This window comes from Ictalurus furcatus, chromosome 17 (assembly GCF_023375685.1).
Source record: "Ictalurus furcatus strain D&B chromosome 17, Billie_1.0, whole genome shotgun sequence".
Taxonomy (NCBI): domain Eukaryota; kingdom Metazoa; phylum Chordata; class Actinopteri; order Siluriformes; family Ictaluridae; genus Ictalurus; species Ictalurus furcatus.
This window is the reverse complement of record NC_071271.1, coordinates 26109203-26130807: the sequence shown is the minus strand read 5'-3', so window position 1 is coordinate 26130807 and position 21605 is coordinate 26109203. Positions and strand designations below refer to the sequence as shown.

General features: G+C 39.2%; 2 protein-coding genes across 5 annotated transcripts; both read left to right on the top strand.

Annotated features, from left to right (window-relative positions):
- The first annotated feature begins 450 nt into the window (after positions 1 to 450).
- zgc:113691 (uncharacterized protein LOC503529 homolog) lies at positions 451 to 1290 on the top strand. Its single transcript, XM_053646560.1, has one exon. The coding sequence runs from the start codon at positions 592 to 594 to the stop codon at positions 1288 to 1290; it is 699 nt and encodes a 232-aa protein (XP_053502535.1). The 5' UTR covers positions 451 to 591.
- Positions 1291 to 1490: 200 nt separating this feature from the next.
- Positions 1491 to 15250, top strand: ndc1 (NDC1 transmembrane nucleoporin). 4 transcript variants are annotated; one of them, XR_008388290.1, is made up of 18 exons: positions 1491 to 1970; positions 2523 to 2643; positions 3800 to 3901; positions 4006 to 4180; positions 5086 to 5209; positions 5383 to 5491; positions 5570 to 5621; positions 6040 to 6172; positions 6957 to 7049; positions 7164 to 7245; positions 8357 to 8509; positions 9888 to 10148; positions 10362 to 10471; positions 10947 to 10997; positions 12172 to 12235; positions 13070 to 13170; positions 13261 to 13868; positions 14839 to 15250. XR_008388290.1 is itself a non-coding variant. In XM_053647443.1 (18 exons), the coding sequence occupies exons 1-18, from the start codon at positions 1932 to 1934 to the stop codon at positions 14900 to 14902; spliced, it is 1992 nt and encodes a 663-aa protein (XP_053503418.1). In that variant the 5' UTR covers positions 1491 to 1931; the 3' UTR covers positions 14903 to 15250. The 4 variants fall into 4 exon arrangements, 3 of the variants coding, with proteins under 3 accessions (XP_053503418.1, XP_053503417.1, XP_053503419.1); XM_053647443.1 differs by having other exon boundaries at positions 5386 to 5491; positions 13261 to 13421; XM_053647442.1 differs by having other exon boundaries at positions 13261 to 13421.
- The last annotated feature ends 6355 nt before the right edge of the window (positions 15251 to 21605 follow it).

Here is a 21605-nt window from a genome sequence, read left to right as displayed (position 1 = left end):
CAAAACAACTGCAACTGAAAACTCGGACTGAAGTTAAATAGAAATGAAATTGGAATTGAGATTAAATTAAAATAAAAAATAACACAAAATGAAAGTACACTGGATTTAATTGATCCGTGTTGTCGCAGTTCAACCTGAGACTATGAAGTCAGCAGCAGTACTTTTTAGGTGTGAAATTATAAATGAGGTTTTTATGGCTCATCACATTCCTGTTCTCCTGTTCCTCTTCATGGCATGAGAACATAAATAACGGAGATACAGAACCACAGAACGTTTCCTAATTACCACAAAGCAGAAAAATAGTGTCACTTGAAACTGTGTCTGCTCGAGGCGTGTCCTAATTAATGGTTATTCTAAACTGGGCCTAAAGTTACACTCGAGCTGCTTCCCGAACCTCCGAGCTTCAGGTTCATGCTGCATCACCGTGCATGTGTGAAACACCTCATCTTTTTGGATTATCAGGTTCACGGTGCGATTCTTCAGATTCTTGAGCTGAAATAAAAACCACTTGAGGATAAATTCGACCTTAAGATCAGCAACGGAGGTCATGAGTTTCCTCTGTCGTGTTTAGACGGCGGATCAACACCCATTATGATGATGGCTAGAAAAGTATCTGTACATGACACACAAAAACTGGTGGAGCAATACCGCTCGGAACGAGATGAGGCCGTTCAGCGTGAGAATGCCCTCAAGGAGAAACTGAGACAATACGAATTGAGGACAAAGTCGACCGAGACTGTCAAACAGAAACTCAAAACCCTGACGTTGGAGAACAAAGAGCTCAGGAGGCAGGTGAAAACGTTAAGGAACGAGATCGGCCTGGAGTCAAGCCCACATTTTCAAGGCAAAACCACTAAGGATATCATCAGTGACCTGCAGGAGAAAGAGCGAGAGTGCAATGCGCTGGCGGAAAAGGCTGGAAGGTTGAACCTGACCATCGACGAACTGTCATCTGAGTTGGCCAACGCGGTCACCTCCAAAACTCTGCTGGAGGAAAAAGTCCAGTCGCTTCAGCTCAACCTCAAGGACATGACCAACAACCAGCGCCGCCTGCTGAAGCTGTGGGAGGATAAAAAAGCTCAGCGTGAGCCCATCCTGCTGCCTGCCATCACGCAGAGAACAGTACAGAAACTGCTGGCCCATAAAGCTGTCCAGACCGACATGTCCATCAGCTCCACGCACATCCTCCCCGCAAACGTGTTCGAAACCAGACTGAGATGGGAACCTGAGAAAAACAGGAACCTGGAGAGAAGAAACATCACGTTACCCAACGGCAGCCATTCAAAATGAGAATACATCACTGACTTTAATAACAATGGGGAATAAAGGCCTGTTTTATTTCCAAATAATTTGACTTGTCGCAGAAGCAAAGGAAATATATATATATATATATATATATATATATATATATATATATATATATATATATATATATATATATACACATCTAATTTTCTCCAATATGGAAGGGTTTACTTAGGCTGGATTTTTATATTTATTAACATTAACGACATTTTGGTCTCCGTCATGTTGTTATTTGACTCATAAATGAAATTTGTAAAATTATCTATGACGTGAACACGATATTTTTTGTTGTTTTCTTTTGCTTGTTTCTTAAACCGAAAAATAAATTATCTTCAACTCATTACTCACTTCATAAATTTATTTATATAAGCATTTAATTTATTAATTAATTCATTATTAATTCGAGTCGAAAGAAGATGTTGAAGACACTTTTTTTTTTTTTTTTTTTCCTCAGGCAGTATTTTAGCCGCCTCCATGCTGGGGTCCTTTGAGTCTGTGGCGCGGGATGTCGCGTATTCACTTTACCAGTTTTGAAACAGCCATACTGTCGACATGTGATATATATGTGTGTTTATATATATATATTTAAACAGTTTAACTTTATTTTCATGTCATTACTGTAAAAAATGTTTTCCTTCAATCAGAATTGCTGGTTTATACGGAAGGTAAGGATTATTTAAAGATATTTAGCGATAATGGTGCTAATTACAGTTGAACTTAAAGTTAGCTGCATGTAAATAAAGGGAAATATTATAACTATTAATGTTAATCACGATTTAAGTTCATAAATATCACACAATTAGGAAATATCCAATTGAAGGAAAGATGTGTTCAGACTTTAAAAGCATTTCAGAGTTGTAAGCTGTCATTTGTACTGTAGTGTAGGATGTATTTCAGATTTATTTATTTATTTTTTTACATTAAGAAATATTTATTTATTTGGCCTTTGACTTCGCAGTAGTTAAATATTTACTTTGGATGGGATTTTAATTAACTAGAAGTTATCTGTTAGCACAGTTTTGTGATTGGAAAGTGGATAGTCATGTTTAAAATATTACTTTATATGAGTAAGTATAGATGTGGATGAAATGTTGTTGTTGTTATTATTATTATTATTATTATTATTATTATTATTATTATTATTACTATTATTATTTCATACAGAAAACACTTGGAAAATGTGTGTGTGTGTGTGTGTGTGTGTGTGTGTGTTGTAGGTGGTGAGATGGCGAGCTGTAGCCAGTATCGGGTGGTCAGTGGTGCTGCTGCCTCCCATCACCGCTCTGCTCGTCTTCTTCATCAGGTTCAGTGTGTTTCACCCCACACACTGGCTCTCGGGTACGTTCACCACACACACACTCACTTCATTGTCTCTCTGTCTGCTTTGTGTCTGAGTCAATCATAATTTATTTATTTATTCTCTTTCTATTGAGCATCTGAGATTTTTCTGTGTGTGCGTCTCTCTGTCTCTCTCTCTGTCAGTACGTTTACACGGACAACAATCTGATATTAAGACGATACTCTGATTAAGAAACTTGCATGCAAACCGAGATTATTGATGACCTTAATCCGACTAAAGTCATACTCGAAGTAAACACAGATGGAATTAAGACGTGTGGAGTATTCCTGTTGTATTCGCGTTATCGACGTGCGTTACAGACATGTACACGCCTTAATCACACTATTAACGTCGTGTGGGAGTTTTCACCGCATTGTGCGACAGGACACGTACACACACAGCAGCGCTCAACCGTTTAACGGTAAACAAGAGAGCACGGCTGCGTCCCAAACCGCGTACTTACCTATTATATAATACATTTATTTCAGCTACTATATAGACGGTAAGTACGCGGTTTGAGACGCAGCCCACGGCTTCAAGCGGTCGTCTATTTGCACGTACAGCACGACAAATAATTAACCGCACTTGAAGCGTTCGTAAAATTATAAATGAAACACCCAAAACTGTATACGGTACCATAACGAAGACCAACTGTACATCGATACGTGAAATTCTGGAGGGACGTCGGATGGTGTGGCGCGGGGACGTAATGACGTGTGCAGTTAATTGCTCTATGTTCTATAACACGTAAAACAGGAACACAAAAGGAATATTCTAAAAGCGACTCATGTAAACACTTTAATCACAATATTGCCTTATATAGAATAAGGTCAATAATTAGATTACTGCTGTCCATGTAAACATAGTCTCTCTGTGTCTCTCTCTACCTGCCTCTCTTTGTCTCTGTCTCACTCTCTGTCAAGTCAAAGTCAAAAGGTTGCTTTATTAAATAAATAGAAACAAATGTACAAACATTCAACATCTCTCTGTCGCTCTTGTTAATGTCTCTCAGTCTGTCACTCTGTTTTTCTCACGGTCTGTCTGCCTGTCTCTGTCTGTCTTGCAGCAATATATCTCTCTCTCACTCTCTCTCTCTCACTCACTCTCACTCTCTCTCTCTGTGTAAGTGACCTGTCTCACTCTCTGTGTTTACAGGATGTTTGGGTTTGCTCACAGAGGCGAGTACACTTTTCTCCATGTTCCTGCTCTGTGCAGCTGTTATTCTCCTCGCCTTCTTCAACCTGCAGTATTACACGGGTCAGAGTTCACACCTTCACCCCCCACCATCATCATCATCTTCATCACACACAGCAGGAAGTGATCAGATTGGTCAGTAATGTATGTTTATTGTCATTCTCCAGTCGTTCCCTCCATCCCGTGTTCTCGAGTGGCTCTCCTGGCTGAAGTGCTCCACCCTCGTCAGTGTGTTCACTCTCTGGTGCACTGCGCGGTCGGGATGCTGGTGATGTGGTGTGTGTGCGTGATGGCAGGCGGCCGCTATCACGCTCTCCACTCTCCCTGCACACACGGCGACAGGTGACCTCATACACACTCACACTGACTGATTTATTACTTCCACTTCAGGTATTTAAATATTATTACATTTTAAAAGTTAATGTTCCCTGAACTCATCAGATGCTAAATGAACATTTTTCTCCACACTTCTGTTTAAACTAATCGGGGGCGGAGCTATGCGCAAACTCATTTTTGAAGTCACTAAATACCTCAACAATTTTGGACCAATCGCATGCAGTATCCAAATTATTACAGCTCTGCTATAGCGCCTGTGTGCTAATCTTGCTAACCAGCTAACTCGGCTAATGTTGGTGAAGAACAGATGCTGGTTGTCATGGTGACGTCATATTTTGACAGGCTGCTGATAAATAAATCAGGGGGAAACCTGAGCTAGTTATTTAGTTCCTCGACTATTTCGATAAATTTTTTTGGGTATTAAAAAGACAATAAACAGTTATTCAACAGAGGTTCTTTTTTTAACGTGTTAGAAATGCAACTGAATTAAAACAACAAAAATAAAGTAAAAAAAAATCCTGTAAAGCCTTAATATTAACTGATTTATCAAATAATATATATAATATTGAAATTTTATATATATAAAATAATAATAAATTCATTTTTAATACAAATAAACTTTTTAAAGAAGAAATACAATACTTAATAATATAAAATTTTTATATTTGTATATATTTTTAAAATTTACATTTTTTATATTTGTTCATTAAATAAATATTAAACGTCATAGAGATGATGATAATCATGATGATAATCATATTAATTAATAATTATTATAAATAAAAATTATTATTATTATTATATATTTGTTTATTTATTTACTTACTGAAGTACTTGTGTGTGTATTTATTTATTTGTTTGTTTATTTATTTATTTGTGTTTGTTTGTTTGTGTTTCCTCCGCGGTGGCAGTGTTGACGTGTGTCTGAACGAGTATCACATGTTCATGCTGCTGGCCGGAGCGTTTATGGGTTACTCTCACAGTTTAATGGGCGTCGTCCAAAACGTCCACTACGTCTCCTTTCACATCATACAGGTACATGTTTGGCTCTTTTTTTGATTGGTTGGCTGCCATGTCAACCAAAATATTTCTTCTTGTTAAAGTGGGCGTGGCTTGGCTTCAGGTCTGTAGGGAGTAATTGAAGTCTGGCTTGTGAGACTATATATTAGGTAAGATTTATTAAATGTGTGTGTGTGTGTGTGTTACAGCAGTATAAGTACATGCGCTTTAAAGGCTCTGTGTGGTGGCTGCTGAAGTGCAGTGCTGTTCAGTCTTTATATTCAGTCAGGAATTACGCCATCCTCTATTTCCTCTTCGGTAAGTAACAGTCAAACCACTTCAAACATCAACGAAATAAAGTTTTTCCTAAATAAACGTTTGTCTTTTATCTTCTAGGACACATCCCCAGGACGTGGATCTCCAACACACTGAATCTGCACATAGACAGGTTTGATATTGAGCTACGATGTTTTCACACGGAATTTTATAATCATGTTCATGTTTGGGAGGAGGTTCTGTCACTTGTGGGCGTGGCCTGTCCAGCGTTTAGTTATTTTTTAAATTGTGAAGCATTACTAGCTAAACTGTCCAGCTTACTTCCCCCTAAACAATTCTCACACACACACATACACACACACACACACACATCACTATTGTTTAAAATGTATTCAGATTTGATTTACGTTATGTGCTTGGCTTTGTTGTATTATCTCCGATTAGATTAGCAAAGATAGCTAACTGTACTAGCTATGTGCACTCACCAGACCCTCCAGCGGTCTCCGCTACTTCCTGTCGTGATGGGATAAGATGATGGGATAAGATGAATCCACGGTTAAGTTGTTTTTGCCGTCTCTGTCCTGTTTCAGTTCTGTGCGCTCTCTGGACTCGTTTGGAGGACTGTGTGACGTGTCGTTGTTCTACCAGCTGTGGATCAGTGGAACATTCCTGCTGCTCACCTGGTACCTCACCGTGCTGCTCTTCAGGATTTACGTCACAGAGGTACAAGACCTCGCTTTGTAAATGTGTGTAAACCTGACTACAGGACGCAAGTCGTGTCTTTTACAGAGAAGCTGTGTGCGTTTAATCATTTCTGAGTCAGCCTGATTGTAATACGTTTATTTTAGAAAGTTGATTTGATGATAGTTTTAGTCACATTTTAATCTTTTGGATTAATTTTAGTCAGATTTTGATTTGACTAAACAAAGTTTGATTTTGTTAGTCCAATTTGATTTTAATTTGATTTAGCTTTACTCAAAATGTAGTTGTTTGTTAGTTTTAGTCAAATTTGATTAATTTTAGTCATTTGATTGGATTAGTTACCTGTTGTATTATTACAAACTTGATTAATTTCGCATTTTAATCATTTAACTGGTTTAGTAAAAAATTTTTTATTGTATTGTTTTTGTCTTATTTTAATAATTTTATTGTAGTACTAATCAGTTTTTGGTCTTTAACTGTTCAACTGCTGTTTTTCATAAAAAAAAAATTTACAGTACAGTCAATAAACACTGGGTTAGCGGTTTGCTAGTACAAGCTGGCTAGTAACTTAAAATATTACGCTTTTTAACAAAAAAAACACATTTTTTTATTCTAGAGGATAATTTTTATAATTTCTTTTGCTGTGTAAATGACCAAGGCAGAGTAAGTGCACAAAAATGTGGGGAAGTTTTGAACCTTTGTCTAATAAAGCGTTTCTGAACTTATCAGGTGAAAATCGAGTACAAGTTTGAGGTTTTTATTTAGTTACGATTTTAGTTTGTCATGAATCGCTCTTACTGTTTAGCCGTACAGGTTTCCGGTGCAGTCGTCATTCGCTGAGGACGCAGAAGAGTGTCTTCCTAAAGTCCTGACTGAGAAGAATGCCTTGGTCATGAAGGTAAGCTAAAATGCTAAAACAACCACCTTATGTTTTTAATTTTTTTTTTTTTTTTTTTTTAGGCGATAATTTGAGGTATTTGAATTTTTCTTCGTTTTGTGTTTGTTGTGTTAGTTTCTGGCGCTGCAGGATTTGGCGTTGCTTTCCCAGCATTCCCCTGCACGTAGACAGGAAGTCTTCAGCCTCAGTCAGCCAGGTAACTCTTCTCCCTTCCCTCTGTGTTGAATGCTAAGCTCTTATGCTAACTGTGAAGTAGTTTATTAACTAGCTCATTTTTGGGGGGGTGGAGGTAATTTTCTCAAGTTATGAGTTGCTAGGCAACTGTGTAGTGTAGCTGTTGAGTATAAGCTAGCTATTTACAGTGACTAGCGATATGGCTGGCTAACCCATAATTGTTAAGTATTATATATGGACAATATATAAGTAATGCCTCTAACATAACAAAAGTCGTAGCTGACGTTAATTTGGTAGCTAATGTAGAAAAGCTAAAATAGGTAACATAACTATAGCTAAAAAAAATTGTTTCTAACATAACTAATGTTAGTTTGGCATTTTTAATGTCACTACCATAAACAAAATACAGAAGCTAACATAACTAATGTCATAGAAAGCATAAGACTTCACTAACATGGCTAACGTCACAAACATTATAAATTTATGTATACATGATGCTAACATAACTAACGTTGTAGCAAAGGTATCTAATATCGCTAACATAATGTTACAGCTAACATTCCTAACGTAGCTAAAATAGCTAAGGTTTCTAACATAACTAATATCGCTAAAATATCCGATTAGTTTGGCATTTTTGGTTAGCGACAGCGATACAGAAGCATCCAGAACGTCAACGTTTCCCTCAGATGTGTTAGTTAATTACTCAGGAAACACACAGAATGACTGTAATTACATTTAGCATCAACTGCTAACCAAACTATGTTAAGGAATGGCATTATTGTGTTAGAAATCATGAAATCAGAAGCTGTAAGAAAATTCACTCTGTCAGAATTCATCGTGAATAAACTAAAGCAAGCCGCTGTGTTTAAATGGCAGAGTTGGATTAGCTGTTGATGCTAAGTGTAATTACAGTCATTCTGTGTGTTTTCTGAGTAATTAACTAACACATCTGAGGGAAATGTTGACGTTCCAGATAAATCTGTGTCGTTTCTATGGTTACTGTGCGTTTGTAATGCGTATAAAAATCTGAATGTGCTAGCCAAATTGTTCTCATCATTCATTAACTAGCTTATGCGCAGTGTCTATTTCACAGTTGCTTAGCATTGTATTTTTGTGTGTGCGTGTGTGTGTAGGTGGTCACCCTCACAACTGGAACGCTATTAGTAAGGAGTGTTTGTCACTGTTGAGTGAATTAACACAGCGTCTCATCGCTCATCACGACGCCGTGGCGTCTAACGGCAGAGCAAAACCTCCGTCTGACTCCAGATCCAGCTCATCCTGCTCAGGTAACACACACACACACACGCACACACAGTCTAACCAAAAATGCCAAACTATTGTGCAATGTTAGTGACACTAGCTACATTAGTTATGTTAGCAATGTTGGTGATGTTAGTTATGTTACCCACATTAGTCATGCTAGCCATGTTAGCTACATTGCTTTTAAATACAATGTTAGCTATGGTAGTTATGTCTGCTATGTAAAGTTAGTTACATTATTACATTATTTTATTTACACTAGTTCTCTTACCTATCTTAGTTGTGTTGGTTACGTATCTAGATTCTAGCATCAAGTAGACCTGGCTGCAGCCTGCAGAACGGGGCAGGGGTTGGGGTCGGGTTAGGGGTCGACATCATTACATTGCCACTAACCAACGAGACTAGTTATGGGCGGACCGACACATGTAGCCCTGCCTTGTTCTGCAGGCTGCAACCAGGACCTTCTCGCTAACATGGCTGTTTAGGTACATGACCAAGTATGTTAGCAAGTTTTAGTTTTATTTATAGTTAGTGATGGCTGCGTTATGTTAATCATGTTAGCTACAAAGTTAGTTTTATTAGCTTTGACAGTAGTTATCCTGTTTTTTAATTTTTTGCTACATAATGATGATTGTGATATTAGTAGCATTAGTCATGTTATCCACATTAGTGATGTTAGTGACATCATTTATGTTAGTGATGATACATTACATGATACATTACTTTTGCGGTCTAGGTTAGCTATGACTGTTACGACTGCTTTGTTAGTTGTGTTACATAGCTTAGTTGTTCGCTACATATATAGGTACTAACAATGCTGTTTAGGTCCTTTTAGCTCAGTTAGTTGTTCTATATCTCAGTTACTTTAGTTATTTGTGACATTAGTAATGTTAGCTACCTAAGTTATGTCAGACATGTTAGTTATGGTAAATGGCGCACTTTTATATAGCGCTTTTATCCAAAACGCTTTACACTGTGTCTCATTCACCCATTCTCACACACACACACACACACACACACACCAGTGGTAGCAGAGCTGCCATGCAAGGCACTAACTTGCCATCGGGAGTAACTTGCGGTTCCGTGTCTTGCCCAAGGACACTTCGGTATGTGGAGTCATGTGGGCCAGGAATCGAACCGCCAACCCTACGATTAGTGGACAACCCGCTGTACCACCTGATCCACAGCCACATCAAAGTTATATTAACTTTGATATATTAATCAGAGTTATTAACTTTGAAGTTAGTATCAATGTGCCAAATTTCAAAACTTTTTACCATTCAGATCTTGAGTTATTGGGCACTTTAGGGAGATAAGGAGAATAATAATAATAATAATAATGAGAATACTAACAATAACAATAGCGAGATAGTAATGTCCATGTTGTTGTTATTTTCTCTGCAGTGACATCGGGGACGGAGGATCTTTCTCAGAGTCCTTTCCACAGTGCTCTGAGCAGGACTCCTGGCTCAGTGTTCGGTTCCGCAGTGAGCGGTGTGAACTTGCCCCTGACCGCCCCGTTCACCCCCGACCTGACCTCCCCATTCTCCAGCCCCGCCTTCAGACCCCTGTTCAGCTCACAATTGGCCCAGAAACCCTGGTTGGGTTCGGTCCAGAGTCCTCACGTCACCCGGAGGAACCCCAAACTGTGGAGCACGTCCACTGGTGAGATCTCTCGCCGTCGCTGGACACACCCATGACTCTCATAGCAGTCACTGGCTGATTTAATCTATACATATGAATGTATAAAATGTGTTTTGCATTGGAATGTAGTGCACTAGTAAAGCCACTAGGGGGCAGTGAAATATTTCCTTTAGGGTTTTTGGATGGGGAAAAATAATGACTCCTATAATGCAACACATGGTCTTTTGATGTCAGACTCGCAGACCAATGGGAGCCCTCTGCCATCTCCTGAGCCTGCCCCCAAACCTGCAGGTGAACGGAAACCCAGCTTTCTGTCCCAGTGGCTCCAGAACAGGAAGGAACAGGTGCTGAGAAAAATACACACACACACACACACACACACCTCTCTAACACTGTCACCAAATCTGCACTAGAAAGTGAGTAACTGTTAAAAACAGGAGAAGTTCTGGTGCAATACTTGTACAAACTCTGAAAAGTGGGCGGGGCTGAGCTGTGATTATTGTATGGCATTATCAATCAGAAGGCTGATGTCACTTGTGTCTACTATACCAGACCTAGCGAGAGATGCTTGAGTGAAGTCTCAGGCCGAGGCTGTCAATCAAGCTTGCTCATTAGAATATTAGGCCACACCCACTAGGACAGTCTCAGATCAGTGTGATTCAGCTGCTGTTTGAGTCTTATTTATTTATTCAAACTTTTGCTGGAGGTTTAACACGACACTTAAACCTAGTTTTCCACTTTTTAATATTTGTTATTATATTTATATAAACAGTTTATTCACTGTTTTTGTTTTTTCCTGCTCCAAACTGTTGTGCTCAGGTTAAAGGTTTCTTGGCAAAGCGTGTGCTGGTTGTGTATTTATTTAATAAGGTAAGGACGTCATGCATGTAAAGAACTGGAATGAATTACATCAGCATGCGTGATGCATGAGCAGGTGACGGTGGATTGACCTTTAACCCTAACTTCACACTAACGTTTAACCTTGACTACTAACTAATGCGCCACAAAGTTTTCTAAGTATGTACGTACGTACGCACACACGCGACACACAGCGGTAATGTCTCTAATGCCACGCCCACAAGCGTTAGTCTCTGATAATTAGTCGTAATGTTAAGTTTAATCACCTTTAATCAAATAATGACAATGATGATAAATAAATAAATGAACGATTAAACGAAACAGTGACGTACAGAATGTGTTAATGTATGTTTATTTGTATGTTTAAATATAGTCTATTGATGACTTTAATAAGAGCTGAGCGATTATGAAGATGTAACATTGCGATATCTTGATAAATTGTTTTTATTTTTTAAATACAATAAAATGTATTTTCTACAGACGTTAAATACATCATCTGACAGTTTTTCAGCCCTCAGTAAATATCCCCATTTACCTATACAATGTATAGGTTTTATAGATAAATCATATATATATATATATATAATATACACACACAATTTAGCGATTTTGAGATGCGCGGTTATTTGGATGTGTTTATTTAGCGAAACTAATCCTCCGTTTATTCTCCTGGTTTCTCTAATCTTCTTCCTGATCTACATTAAATCTCCTAGCTGGTGCATGCTGCGTGGTTTCACTTTGTTTTAGTGATAATATACATTTTCATGATTTTATCTCTTTCCCCACAATCATCCTACATCACGTATTTCAAAAGCAAGGTGCGGTCTGTAATTTTCCCAGACGTGTAATAATCATGAGTTCCGAGATACTTTAGAAGGAAAAACATCTAAACACCATGTGATGCACCTGGCTAGGATTTTTATTTTTGTTTCTACTTAAGGATTTTGGACATTGTTCTGGCCCTGAAATTAGACACGCCCCCTGCAGGCAGCAGCGGGCACTGAAAATTACAGACTGCTCCTTTAATTAAGCTGTGTATAGAGTTTTAGAGTACTTCTCACCTTCGCTGTTTGGTACTTAAAGGTGTTTGTTAATTGTTACTTTTTGTTACTCGATGTTTTCTTAAAATGAAGTTTGAGGTATTTTGTCTTTTCTCTGTATAAGGGTTTGTTTTTGTGTTAAACAGCTGCCTGAGGCTTCGAGTCAAGCTCTGTTTGCTGATAGCCAAGCGCACATCTGGGCTCTGGAAGGTGGGAAATGTTCTCACAGCCACGTGAACGCAACGTTGTGAAGTTATAATGAGTAGGGCCCGGGGTTTAAACCCGTGAAGAGTGGAGAAGAAAAAAATAAATAGAATTATAATTAAAAGATTCAAAATTGAAAACACATGCAGATCCTGTTGAGCCGTGTTCGTATGTGTGTGTGAAAAGATTGTGCCAAAAAGGGAAAAATAAATAAATAAATACATTTGCAAGTTTATTTTCCATAGAAAGAAGGCATGTTGAGATGATGATAATAATAATAATAATAATTTTTCTCTTCTTCTTCTTATTATTATTTGTATTTCATTTCGTTCATCTTGCTAATTTGCAGTTGTAACAAACATTTTTTCTCCGTAAGATGCATCAAAGTTAAAACGCAACGTTTAACGTGTGCAGCGGTTTTTTTTTTTCTTTGTCTTTTTTCGTTTTCTTTTTTAACAGCCAGTCAGAATGCCGCGTTTTTATCGAGACGAAAACACAAAACTCTAGAAAAAAAATTTGTTAACTAAAAATTTGTTACGTCAAATAATCTAAACATGGAACTCGCAACGTATTGTGAAAACGCAAAACAACGACAAAACAAAACCTCACACAGAAACAACCCACAAGGCTCATTAATCAGAACGGAAACATTAATCTGTGATTTTTATGTATGGCGTAGATGCGATTTTGCTGCGAGTGAACGCCGACGCCATCTGCTGCTTGTTTACTGTTAGTTTCGCACTTTCTTGTCTATTTTGTCCCGCTAATGCTGTATATCTTTAATTAGCAGTATTAATTTGCATAAGCATGTGATGGTGAAGGTGAATTTGAATTTTACAGGATTGTCTCATCTGGTGTCTGCTTCGTACTCTGAGGACAAGTATGGAGTGGTGCAGACTACGTTACCCAGCATCCTCAGCAGCATGCTGTCTCTGCAGGAGGTACGCACACACAGAGAGAAACGTTATCAGTTAATAATAACTTATTATTGATATAAATGATCTTCATAACGGAGAGCGTTTGTGTCCCAGGCTGTGGACCGTCACTTTAAGCTTCCTCACGCCTCCAGTAAGCCGCTGAAGACCTCGTGCAGTTTGGGCGACTCGACGTATAAAACCCTGCGCTTTGCTCTGAGGGCGGCTCTGAAAACCGCCATCTACAGGATCACCACCACCTTCAGGGAGCACTTACAGTAAACTCCTCCCATTTATTTCATTTACATCCATAATAAACAGCAGCTCGCGTCAGGAGACCAGACCACCAGTCACGGGAGTCGTCATGTGATCTGTCTGTGGGCGTGGCCTGACTGTGGGTGTGGCCTGACTTCAGAATTTCCGACTTTTTATTTCAACATCTACATGATCTTCAGTGGAAGCTTGTGTAATGGAAAGTGGGCGGGGCTAATCCTGGATAATGTGTAATCGTAAGGATGATGTCACTCAACACTGTTGATGCCAAGTGAGCTAGCCAAGTTAGCTTTGTGAGTGAATCTAGTGAAGAAAAAACCCCAACCCTGGATAGTGACGAGAGAGAGCGAGAGAGTTAGCCTGGTGAGCTGAGACCAAGTAACTGAACTTGAGCAAGAGCTAACATAGTGACTGAAGGTTGAGCTAGCTACTGTAGCTAGCTTATATAGCAGGTAAATATCAACATTTTTTATATATATATTAGTGAGAGCTAGCCCACATTGTGGAAGCTAAACCCAGGGTGACTTAGCGAGTGAAAGCTAATAATATAGCGAGTAAAAGAAAACCTAGCAAGTGAGGCTCAATGTAGCGAGAGAGAGCTAAGCAGGAACGCGAGCGTTAACCTAGCTATCAAAGGCTAACCTGGGAAGTGAGCGCTAACTCGGAGAGAGAAAGCTAATCTAGCAAGCTACAGCTAACCTAGCGACCAAAAGCTTAACTAGCATGTGAAAGCTAATTTAGCAAGGTAGCGCTAACATAAAAAGTGAAAGCTAATTTAGCAAAGGTAGAGCTAAAATAGCGACCAAAAGTGAAACTAACACGTGAAAGCTAATATAGAACGGTAGAGTTAACATAATGAGAGAAAGCTAAACTAGCAATGTGAACACTAATCTAGCAAGGTAGCGCTAACTTAGCGATTGAAAGCTAAACTAGCAAACGTAGCGATAACATGGCGAGAGAAAGCTAGCAAAGGTAGAGTGAAAGTAGCATTTGAAAGCTAATTTATAACAGGTATCGCTAGCACTGCGACAGAAAGCTAAACTAGCAATGTGAAAGCTAAGCTAGTGAGTGTAGCGTCAGTGAAACTGTAGAACTCTGTGCTGCTACACGGATCCTGATTTAGTTTCTTGTCGTAATGTCGCAGGCGGAGTCTCAGACACAGAGCCGTCGATCAAACCGCTTATTAGAATATTAGGCCACACCCAACAGGCCAGACTCTCAGCAGTGATCCAGCTGCTGTTTACATGTTTAAAATAAATATTTGTCTTGTGGTGTTTTTTTTTTGTGTGGAGTTTTTTCGCTCCACCTTTGCTGGAGGTTTAACAGACACTAAAGATGAGTGAGATACTGAGGAAATGAAAGAAAGAAATGTTGTGTTTTAGCTGACAAGCTGAGTGATGTCACTTCCTGTGTTGTGTTCAGTGCTGTCAGTGTTCCAGCGGAGCAGCAGAAGAGACTTCAGCAGTTCCTGGAATATAAGGAGTAGCACTTCCACCTCCATCTGTGACCGACGGACGGAGACGCAGGAGTCGCTGCTCGGCGAGATGTTTGTACCAGCAGCTCGGATTTGCCTGGATTTGTTTTGTTTTTGTCTGCGAAGTCTTTGGCGTCCATCTTTAACCTGCGTCTCTCAGCTGCTCCTCACCTTCCTGCTGCAGATGGACCGGTGTCACCTGTTAAACTTTGGGGTTTCTGCCTTTATTCGGAAAAAATATTAATAAACTTTTCTACACGTTTTCTCGGTTTGTTCTGTCGCTCATCCTTTCCTTCACTGGCCTCTTTATAAGGAACGGTGCTGTAAAAATTACCAATAAAAAAAAACAAACAGTGTTCAGATGGACTGCTCATTTTACCTTCTTTCAGTGTTTTGTCTTTTGTTTTCTTTCTTTTCTCATCTCATTCTTCATTTTTCTGTCTTTTTTGTTCTTTGTCTTTCTTTATTTATCATGTAAGTGTTTTCTGTAATGTCCACAGGAGGGCAGAGCTGCGCAGCTTTTATTTAATCCTTATTCAGTTTCTCCACACACCAGTGGAGGTGCTGTCTCATCTTTCTTTCTTTCTTTTGTTTACTTTTTTCTTCCTGTTCTTTTTATTTTTTGCTGCCATTTTTCTTTACTGTTTGCTCTCTTTTTATTTTCTTTTTTTGTATTCTTTTTTCATGTTTTGTTCGTCTTCCTTTGTCTTTGCAGTCTTTTTCTAACTTTCTTTTGTTCTTTCTCACTCTATTTTCTTTTTTTTGTTTTCTTTTCCTTTCTATTTTTGGGTTCTTGTTCTAGTCTTTCTGTTCTTTTGTTCCTGTCTTTATCTGAATTTTTTTTCTTCCCTTCTTTTGTATGTATTTTTCGGTCTCTCTTTTTTTTTTTTTCTGTCATTTTCTTCCTTTTTCCTTTCGGTTGTCTTTTTTTCCACCCCAGGCTTTCTATTTTGTTCCTGTTTTTCCTTATCCGAATTTCTCTTTCTTTCTGCACTCCTTTTTCCTTATTTTTTTTGTCCTTTTTTTCCTTTCTGCTTTTTCTTTCTTTCTTTATCTAGTTTTTTTCCTTTATTTCTTCCTTCCTGTTTCCTTGTCCATCCATTTTTTTAAGCTCATTTGCACTTTTCTTTGTCTTTTTTGTTTTTATCGTTCACACTCTCTCACTGTTTTTGTTTCTTTCCATCTTTATGACTGCTTCTCTTTTTTGTCTGTTTATTTTTATTTACACCTCTGTTGTGCTCTCTCTCTCTCTCTCTCTCTCTCTCGCGCTCTCTCTCTCTCTCTCTCTCTCTCTCTCTCTCTCTCTCTCTCTCTCTCTCTCTCTCTCTCACTCACACATCACTGACCTCACCTGTCTGTTACACATCTCTCACTCACCCACACACACACACACACCAATTTTATTAACAGTGTTACTGTGTGTTAATTAAGGCCGTGATCGTGTGTTAAAGGGGTCATATCATGATTTTTAAATGTTAATTATGTTGTTTATTGGGTGTAATAGAATAGGTTAACATGCTTTAATGCTCAAAAAACACACTATTTGTCAAATACTGTACATTATTGCAGTAGCTCTATTCCCAGGCTGTCTGAAACACTCCGATTTCTCCAAAGCCGCTCTTCCGAAAAGCCCGGAATGCTCTGATTGGCCAGCTGACCCATTGCATCATGAATGGCCAAAATCCTGTGAAACTGTGAGTTGGAAATGTAACGCCCCTCCAAAGCTTCCAAAGCAATTTTAAGCTCCTAAGCAACATGTGGTGGGTTTTACCGTATCAGTCCGAGTCCGATTCAGTTTACAAACAGGACTTGAGCAGAACTTTTCACAGCGGTAAGTTTTTATTTTGTAACTCTCTCACCTTTCAGATACGATGTGAGTCCCGACCCTGCCGGCAGGACTAACTGTACTGCACACAGCTTCTGTGTGTACATTGGTACTCTTGTGATATATCTTTGGAAAACTAAGATTCTTGCGATTCGATTGATATAAACTGTTTCAAGATACAATCACAACAGCAGCTACAATTAACGTCTCTGTCAGACCACCAACATACAAACAAACACAACACTGAGGCAACTTGGCAAACTTTAGCTAGCAGGTTAGCAGAGGTCTACAACACAAAACTCATAAAATAATCAAACATTTACAGGTACTGATACAGGTTTGGAACAGCGTCATAAATAAACCACTGATTTCATCTGTTTTTGGAAAGCTAAACAAAGAGGTTTTGCTTTCGCACCGAAACTCACAGCGTCTCTGTGACATGGTGCCTGAATTAACGCAAGCCCTGCCTTCATTTGGGCAGGATTATGCTGATAGTGCACGCATAGAGAAATTACGGAAATAAATCTGGACTTGGAATGAGGCTTTTCGGGCGGGTGTGGAGCAGTGCTCTCTGTTAGATAAAATAAACCCCTTTGGGGGAAAATATCAGTTTTGGGACTTTGTAGCGTTTATACATGCACAAACACATAGATTACACTCGTACATTACACGCATTACACTCGTACATTGCACTCATACGTTACGTACATTACACACATTACACTCGTACATTACACATATTACACACATTACACTCGTACATTACATTCATACATTACACACATTATATACATTACACTTGTACGTTACACTCGTACATTACATACATTACACTCGTACGTTACACACATTACACTCGTACATTACATTCATACATTACACTCGTGCATTACACACATTGCACTCATACATTACATTCATACATTACACACATTACACTCGTACATTACACTCGTACATTACACTCATACATTACATACTTTACACTCATACATTACACTCGTACATTACACATGCATACATTACACATGTACATTATACACTTACATTATACACACATACATTACACACGTACATTACACACATTACACTTGTACATTAGTCATAAATTACATGTACATTACACACATTACACTCGTACATTAGTCATACATTACACACGTACATTACACTCGCACATTATACACATTACATTCGTATGTTACACACGTACTTTACACTCGTACATTACACTCGTACATTACACACTTACATTACGAACATTACACTCATACATTACTCGTACATTACACACTCGTACATTACACACATTACACTCGTACATTATACACATTACATTCGTACATTACACACTTACTTTACACTCGTACTTTACACTCGTACATTACGCATACATTACTCATACATTACACTCATACACACATTACACACTTACATTACACTCATATGTTACGCATTTACTTTACACTCGTACATTACACACATTACACACTTACATTACACTCATATGTTACGCATTTACTTTACACTCGTACATTACACACATTACACACTTACATTACACTCATATGTTACGCATTTACTTTACACTCGTACATTACACACATTACACACTTACATTACACTCATATGTTACGCATTTACTTTACACTCGTACATTACACACATTACACACTTACACTCATATGTTACGCATTTACTTTACACTCGTACATTACACACATTACACACTTACATTACACTCATATGTTACGCATTTACTTTACACTCGTACATTACACACATTACACACTTACATTACACTCATATGTTACGCATTTACTTTACACTCGTACATTACACACATTACACACTTACACTCATATGTTACGCATTTACGTTACACTCGTACATTACACACATTACACACTTACATTACACTCATATGTTACGCATTTACGTTACACTCGTACATTACACACATTACACACTCGTACATTACACACATTACACTCGCACTCGTACGTTACACTCATCTTACAACACCGCCGTGATGGCGTGTTTATTAACGCTGTGACCGTGTGTTTATTAGCAGTGTTACTGTGTGTAATTGCTGAAGTTTGTGTTATAAATGTGCACGACTCTGTTTTCACAGTTTTTCTCAGTGGTGTAACCGGTTATGTTATAAAGGCCACACCCATGAGGACAAAATAGCTATTACATCACTTCCTGTCTGTGTGTAAAGGTTTATGTTTCAAACCCTAACCCAGATGGAGGTGTGTGTGTGAGAGAGTGAGTGTGTGTGTGTGAAAGAGAGAGTATAGAGTGTATTATGACATTACTTTGAACATAAGGAGTGTAGATGACTCAGTTAGAGTGTACATTATACACACACACACACACACACAGTGATTGTGTATAGTGATGAATACAGAAACCCCCTCGTCCATCCTGCTGTACAATCCCTCCACCTCCACAGAGCCAACAACATCCCCTGATTTTCTTTTCTTTTCTCACTCACCGAACCACGCTACAGAACTATACTCTTTCTTTCTTTCTTTCTTTCTTTCTTTCTTCTGACTTTCTGTTTAATTAGGGGGGCCAAGCACCAAAGATGCGTAGGCACCCTATTGGTTTTCTACATCATCTTCTTCTCCATCTTCTTCTTCTTCTGGTTAGAGTGTCTATGGCAGCTCTTAGAACCGTCTGGTTAAAAGTTGAAAATTTGCCTCACTGAACGAACACTCTGACCAAATTTGGGACAAGTGCTGCCAGTGCTCTAGCGCTCTAGTGCTCTAACTTTTGAACCGCGTGTCCAAAATTTTAAAGCCGTCAGTTTCCACCGAATTCAACACCAGCTGGTGTACAGCATCTTCTGGCCAACCTGGACATACGTTATCAAAAGAAAGTTGATATTCCAAACGGTTTGCCCGTAATGTGCCAATAAATCCAAACAGGAAGTGAGGCTGTATCTTCAGGACCATGACCTGAGGTATACGACAAATTTTGAGACAGCGCCACCTATTGGTCAAAAGTTACAATAACGTGCTAACAATGCTTCCATCTAGCTGCTATTTTTGGTCGTCCTCCTCCGCATTTTGTCTAATCTTCACGAAATTTGGCTCACATCATCTTGAGACCTGTCTGAACAGAAGGTGTCAAAGGAATACTGATATTCAAAACTGTTCTCCTGTAACACGCGGGAAAATGCGGGAAACTACAAATCACTCCAATCTCTTTGCCTATAGTTATGGCTCTGCTTTCCTGTGATTGTTTCTGCAGCAGTTGTAGCGCATCTGGGTGCCTGGCCCCCGAAAAATGCTGCTTGCAGCTTTCATTATTTTTCTCTTTCTTTCTTTCTTTCTTTCTTTCTTTATTCTATCCCCAGTCTAAACTTATATATATATATATATATATATATATATATATATATATATATATATATATATATATATATATATATATAAGATATACAAGATGTACAGTATCTCACAAAAGTGAGTGCACCCCTCACATTTTTGTAAATATTTGATGATATCTTTTCATGTGACAACACTGAAGAAATGACACTTTGCTACAATGTAAAGTAGTGAGTGTACAGCTTGTGTAACAGTGTAAATTTGCTGTCCTCTCAAAATAACTCAACACACAGCCATTAATGTCTAAACCGCTGGCAACAAAAGTGAGTACACCCCTAAGTGAAAATGTCCAAATTGGGCCCAATTAGCCATTTTCCCTCCCCGGTGTCATGTGACTTGTTAGTGCTACAAGGTCTCAGGTGTGAATGGGGAGCAGGTGTGTTAAATTTGGTGTCACCGCTCTCACACTCCCTCATACTGGTCACTGGAAGTTCAACATGGCACCTCATGGCAAAGAACTCTCTGAGGATCTGAAAAAAGAATTGTTGCTCCACATAAAGATGGCCTAGGCTATAAGAAGACTGCCAAGACCCTGATACTGAGCTGCAGCACGGTGGCCAAGACCATACAGCGGTTTAACAGGGCAGGTTCCACTCAGAACAGGCCTCGCCATGGTCCACCAAAGAAGTTGAGTGCACGTGCTGAGCGTCATATCCAGAGGTTGTCTTTGGGAAATAGACGTATGAGTGCTGCCAGCATTGCTGCAGAGGTTGAAGGAGTGGGGGGTCAGCCTGTCAGTGCTCAGACCATACGCCGCACACTGCATCAAATTGGTCTGCATGGCTGTCGTCCCAGAAGGAAGCCTCTTCTAAAGATGATGCACAAGAAAGCCCACAAACAGTCTGCTGAAGAAAAGCAGACTAAGGACATGGTTTACTGAACCATGTCCTGTGGTCTGATGAGACCAAGATAAACTTATTTGGTTCAGATGGTGTCAAGCGTGTGTGGGGCAACCAGGTGAGGAGTACAAAGACAAGTGTGTCTTGCTTACAGTCAAGCATGGTGATGTGAGTGTCATGGTCTGGGGCTGCATGAGTGCTGCCGGCACTGGGGAGCTACAGTTCATTGAGGGAACCATGAATGCCAACATGTACTGTGACATACTGAAGCAGAGCATGATCCTCTCCCTTCGGAGACTGGGCCACAGGGCAGTATTCCAGCATGATAACGACCCCAAACACACTAAGGAAGCTGAGGCTGAAGGTGATGGACTGGCCAAGCATGTCTCCAGACCTAAACCCTATCGAGCATCTGTGGGGCATCTTCAAACGGAAGGTGGAGGAGCACGAGGTCTCTAACATCCACCAGCTCCGTGATGTGGTCATGGAGGAGTGGAAGAGGACTCCAGTGGCAGCCTGTGAAGCTCTGGTGAACTCCATGCCCAAGAGGGTTAAGGCAGTTCAGGAAAATAATGGTGGCCACACAAAATATTGACACTTTGGGCCCAATTTGGACATTTTCACTTAGGGGTGTACTCACTTTTGCTGCCAGC

Excerpts from the sequence above, each read along its gene's own strand:
- zgc:113691 (XM_053646560.1), top strand. The coding sequence starts at position 592 with ATGATGATGGCTAGAAAAGTATCTGTACATGACACACAAAAACTGGTG.
- ndc1 (XM_053647442.1), top strand. The coding sequence starts at position 1,932 with ATGTTTTCCTTCAATCAGAATTGCTGGTTTATACGGAAG. Across the intron at positions 3,902-4,005 it reads CAACCTGCAGTATTACACGG|TCGTTCCCTCCATCCCGTGT; the intron begins GTCAGAGTTCAC and ends GTCATTCTCCAG. Across the intron at positions 5,622-6,039 it reads CTGAATCTGCACATAGACAG|TTCTGTGCGCTCTCTGGACT; the intron begins GTTTGATATTGA and ends GTCCTGTTTCAG.